General features: G+C 40.9%; 1 protein-coding gene across 1 annotated transcript in view; it reads right to left on the reverse strand.

The window, feature by feature from the left end:
• Window positions 1-5699, reverse strand: part of LOC306881610 (protein Wnt-9a-like) — a gene marked incomplete at both ends in the record, with an annotated part of 31258 nt that extends 25559 nt beyond the window's left edge. Inside the window, one exon of the mRNA XM_079435777.1 lies at window positions 5503-5699. Coding sequence (XP_079291903.1) covers window positions 5503-5699 — 197 coding nt within the window. The remainder of the gene's footprint in view (window positions 1-5502) is intronic.
• Between the last annotated feature and the right edge of the window lie 301 nt (window positions 5700-6000).

A 6000-nucleotide genomic window follows, 5' to 3' on the forward strand; every position in this document is an offset into this window, starting at 1 on the left:
AGTCTAATATTTTTTAGAAATTATGTTAACTTGACAAATATAGCCATAGTTTTTCATATTGTTGTGATTTCTTTTGAAATACAATTGAGGAGTCACTAATGTATTTACTGAGCTTGTATTATTTGGAAACTAAGCTGAGAAGCAGCACAGCAATAGTCTCCATTCATCTCAATGGTGAAACAATATTAACAGGGCAGAATATCTTAGAAAATAACTTAACTATAAATGTAGTGGTTGTAGAGTAGGACACACACAGTAGGTTGGTGCGTACAGTACCGTGCGTGTGGTTAGCATTAGTAAGAGGTTTAACCACGGGGCTCGGCACAGGTCAGCTGCTCAGCGATGGTGACTGTGTGACTGGCACAGCATGGGTGCACCACAGAGCTCCACATGACTCTACCTATCGACCTCACACCATGGCACTGAGAACCCCAGCACCCAGTGACAGGTACGAGAGCTGCTCCACTCTCTCATTTGGGCTTCCACTAAAAGCCTTTTCTAAAAGCATGCAAACATAGCCCTTAATGATGTGTTTTTCCTGACCATAAAAGCATAAAAATGGACTCGAGAAGATGGGAATCCTAACATGCTTTGACTGCGGGGCTTAGTAACGTAGCATTTATGGTTCTTATTGTAAGTTGCGTGACAATATAATGACACGGCATCAATGACACTGATTTTATGGGTGTGCTGATACATTGATCATCTTCATTCCAAATAGAAAACCAAAATTATTTTTTTACGGAACCAATTAATGTTAAAATGACAGCTGTATTAGTTAAAGTTATTTGTATTTGCTGCTGACAGAAATTATATAGCTTTTTCTACATATTAGAGACTCCCGTAAAGTCTAAGTGTACCTTGTACTACAGTTACAAGTACTGCAGCTGGTGCCTTGAGGAACCAAAGACCAGAATGCATTTCACAGAACCAATTAATCTTAAAATGCAAGCTATATTAGTTGGTTATTTATATTTGCTGCTGACAGAGATTATATATCTTTTCCTACATATTAGAGACTCTCGTGAAATCTATGTGTACAAGAACAACTACTGATGCCTAGAGGAACCAGCTGAAGTATTTGAATTTTTATATAATATATATATATATATATATATATATATATATATGACATTCATCTGTGGTTGTGTGTTTTTGTTTGTTTGTTCACGTTATGCAGGCAGTGCGGCTCTAACAGACTAAATGAAAAGGCAAAATAGCTTTAATTAAAACCTCCAAGTTTGATGCAAGCATAATGAAACGGAAAAAGCACGAATTCGAGGTACATTCTTGGTTTGCCTTTCCTACTGTTTTGACATCAACACCCAGTCCACGTAATAAATGTGCATGTATGGTTCATAGCTCAGGGTTTTTACAGTCATCTTATGGTTTTTCAGTCATCTAATCTTGGCCGTAGTCACTGATCATTTTGGCCCAGAGTCCACCCAAAGCCCTTTGTGGCGGAAAACAGCCTGTGGTGGGAGACGGAAAACACATGACATGGTAGTGCCACTAATTAACGTCATTTCATCAATCTTTGACCACCAAAAGCTATTCAGATTCCATATTGGCTTTCCGGTTTTGCCTGGCAATGCGCTCCTGTCTGCGATGCCCATCACTGCATTCCCAACAACAGCCTACATATCTACAAAACACACCGCTGACTGGGTTATGGCAGAAGCGGACCCGCCCTCTCTTAAAAAATCGAGGCAGACCTCCAAACTGTGGTTGGAGCCATACTACCAGAATATTGAGCCGTTTGGATGCAAGTGTGCCAAACACATTTAAAGACATTCCCCAGAGCAATAATACCATATAATCAAGGCAGGGTTGGGATGACTCCTGCGGGAGAAGCCATTCTCACAGCTTGTCGAGAAAGCCATTGAGGAAAAACAAACCGGTAGAAATATAGAGACACGGATTGATGTTTTTCAAGTGGTTACTTGAAATGTCACGACAGCCATAGAAATGTTCATAATCGTAAGTGTGTTTATAGTAGAAACGTTACACTGTGTTAAGCTGTCCAGCAATGACACACACCTCGGTGGAGTTTCACCTTTAGAAAAGACCATCACGTGTCTGTTAAGTGAAACACAGTTTAAGTTTGATGTAAAGAAAACATGCATATGATTCAGTCAAATGTCTGTGGGTGTGTATAGGAAGTGGTCACATGTGAGGATCTTCAGTTGCAGACACTGCTATTCTCTGGCACTGAAAGGCGATCCACCACAGCTCAAGCAGCCGCTCTCATCAACATTCCCGAGCCCAAGTCTAGTCAGGAGATTTAATCTGAAGTCTTATGCAGTGAACTGCTTCTGTACAGGGGCTTTCCTGAGAGTCGCAGCCAAAAAATGCCATCGCAAACAGATCAAACTGACCACAACTACCTTTGAATAAAACTGCTGCTCTGTTGACCTTCTCCATGTATCCTCGTCACGTAGCTCTCTGTGCTCATATCTGTTTTTGCCACTCATTTCCCACTGTGCTAAGGTTTCATAAAGCATCAGCTGATGATTGAAGAGCAGGGTGCTTTTACAGTAGTGACTCCACCCCCTGGTGGAAACATCAGGCACTGCAACTGCTGCTGCACCTACTGATGGACAGGTCGTGACAAAACATGACTCATTATTTAGTTAACGAAATCAAAATAAATGACAGATGAATACATGAGGAGTGATGCACATTTTTCACTGCAGATCTACAAATGCAAAAGGCAAGAGTCTGAGTGTTTCCTAAAGAAATACTGTGGGAGGTTTGGGCCTGTTCTGACTGGGTTCTAGGGGCCAGAACTACAACAGAACCAGAATCGGTTGAGCCCTTATTACAGGGTTATAATGCACATACACATGCATCTTGTTGCAGCCAACATCTTCAACACAGGATTTTGGAACATGTGAGCAACAGCTGGTGTTAAAATAAAGTGTCTGGCATTTATCAACTAATAAAGATTTTAAATATTTCCTTATTAACAGGTCGAGTGCATTTCACCAGTCTTGCTTTTAAATGGCAAGACATCCGTCATAACTTACTGATAGCAATGCAACAGTTTGGGGCTTTTCAAATGTAAACGCATCACATAATTTGCATCTCTAGAATCATAATTTAGGTGGCAATTACCAGCTTCTCACGAATCAGTCTTTACCCTCATTTCAATTCAGGTTCCCCACGTGTGACCCCAGGCTGGCTTCCTTAGGAGATCTGCATAACCTTGTCAAAGCCAGGTACAAAAGAATCTCATTCCATGGATATTCCACTTATTTTCCCTATGTTTTCCCAGCACGTAACCTCTTCCCCTCTCGTCCCTCAGGCTGTTTGAGGTGAGCTCTACACCTAGACAAAAAGTGTGAGGCCCCCGTATTGCTGCAATGTTCCACCACCATTTTGTCCCCATCCAACCGAACCTGGTCTCTCTGGGACTGCTGTTGAATGAGATACAGCTGAAATAAACACTGGGCACCTGCTGCTACAGGCTGGAGGGGACGGCTGGTAAAAACTAAGGCTTTGCATTCTTGTGGCCAGGATGACAATTTCAGCAGCGGCTCAACTAGGCAAGGAATCCCACCCAACCCTCAGAGACACAGACCGAGGTCAAACAGAGACTGTGTTTAAGTTTCACATATGCTCCACCGCACCGGGGAAATTGGGTATGCAACATTGACCCTCTATTTAAGTAAATCAGTGGCCAGAAGATGCATTCATCTCACGGAAGGTATTTATTTGCACGTTAGTGGAAGCAAGTGTGACAACATATCAGAAGGTAATGGGTTCGTGCTGTTTCTAGCACAAGGTTGAAATGACTTGTTTGATTTGTGATTGTGTCCTTGTCTTGAGGAGTCACCCCCCTTTTTGACTATAGAGTTCAACAAAAAGCCTAGAAAATGACACCTATATCAGCGTTCAAAATTAACACTCATTGTGTGAGATAAGAAAGAACACCCATAGTGAAGTATATCACTAATGAGTTTCCTATAGCTTGTTTTCATGACCCGATAACATGGAAGCACAAGTCGACAAAGTGCTGAAACTGGCAAAAGTTTGAGTACTTTTAAACAATGGCTCACATAAGCATGACAAATTGAATGTTAAAAATATCAAGACATTTATTAGACACAGCCTCTCGACGCTGCATATCTGCTCATTATCAGACATTGTAGTTTATTGTTTTCCATTAAATGTGCCAAAAAACAAAGGGAAAATATTCTTAAGAGGCTAACTCCAATTGATAACAATCTTTCAGATCAAATAATGGAGACTATAAATCTTTATGTGAAGTACTGTACTGTCCCACCCATGCGAACGCAGGCCAGCATTTATTAAATTTATTGACTTCCTAAGAGGGGGTAGAATAGGCTTAGACCCAGTCTACAACCACTGCAGCCCAACAAACCGGTTTACTGCTTCATAATGTTCAATGGGGCCTGAGGGAGCCACTCCCGCCCTGGCCCTTGATTTGCCCTAACAATATCCTCTCCTTAGCACACCTTTCACACAGAATCTTCCATCACTGTTGAGCCAAGAGAAATAATGATAGTGTCATGAACCTCTGAGCAGTTGTTGAATGGGAAAAAATGCTGTCTTGTGCATCACTACAAATTAAGCGTTAACGCACACCTGTCCGTGGATTACGTCCAATAATGTTGGATTACATGCACTTTTATGTAATTTACATATTCTGTGTCTGTATATAAAAGACTTTCATTGTAGTCAACCTCTCTACTTTTACCTTCCAAACTTGGTTTCAAGCTTGTTGATGCAAGTGACAATGTTTTAAAGACGATGATTAAAAGTTAAACACATGCTTCTTGAAAAATGAAGGCGCGTAATGGAAGAATATCAATAAGCAGAAATGTACGCGTCATTGAGGAACATATTCCAAAGGCGTTCCGCGGTATCACAATTACCTCAATTAAAATTATGCTAGGGGAATGTTTATAGGGGGAACTGGGGAAACTGTAAATTCAACACACATTCTTGAACTTGCGCTTATTAAACTTAGAGCGAGCGATGGGGTGCCAAACGAGTGTTTATGCTGGATGAAGAAATATTATCTGCGATCTGAACAGACGTTTTGGCCACCAGGTTAGAGATCTTCGTAGCTTTATTGTTAACAGCTGTTGAGAGCTGCTCGTGTCTGTTTTCATTCTTCTACAAGCATCTATGAAAAAGACAAACCTGACCGGCTAGTACCTGCCATTCAAAGCACGCTATTGAATTAAAATATTGATAAATGCGCCGGTATGCACTATTTAATGAACTTGTAAATAAGGGCAAATTTATTTCATTTATAAATAAGTTATTAATGCAGACATGCTATAATGAGAACATCACTGAATCTGAACTCTACAGGTTGTTGCGGAGAGAAGTTTACATAACATTTCCTAGATTGCGTTGTCTTTTTGTGTGATTTTTGATTCATAATTTTCAAATCTATCTTTAGTCTATTCATTACAAACGTGAGGCTTGAAAAATATTTAAAGTTTGAGGAAGAGTTCCTCTGCCTACCCGAAGTAAGCTGTGCACGGTCCAGGCAAGCTGATCAGATGCACTATAATGGTAAATGATAACCATCCCAGGAGAAGGTGTCCATCCAGCATTTTGTAGCGTCTCTGGGGCAGCTCATTTCGTTCGTCCTGAGTTGCTGCGTAAAATCCCTGCTTGTGAGAACGGCACTTCTTATACACTTTCTGCGCCCCTCCCATTCACTTAGAACAGAACGAGAGAGAGAGAGAGAACGAGAGAGAGAGAGAGAACGAGAGAGAGAGAGAGAGAGAGCTGGGGTGGGGGGGACTGAATGGGCAGCTGGATTTTCAAAGTCTGGTTTAATTATTTGCGTTTGCTGTAATAAGAAAGCTAGATTGTTTCTAAGCATGTGCACTAATAATGTTGATACTTCTGAAATGGAGTAAGTGCACCGGTTTTCTTATATAGCCTACTGCATCTGGCTATACTATATAACTTTTTAATATCGGAGAAAATCTCTCGAGCTGATGAAAGATATTG

This window comes from Barbus barbus (assembly GCF_936440315.1).
Source record: "Barbus barbus genome assembly, chromosome: 15".
In the NCBI taxonomy this organism is placed as follows: Eukaryota; Metazoa; Chordata; class Actinopteri; order Cypriniformes; family Cyprinidae; genus Barbus; species Barbus barbus.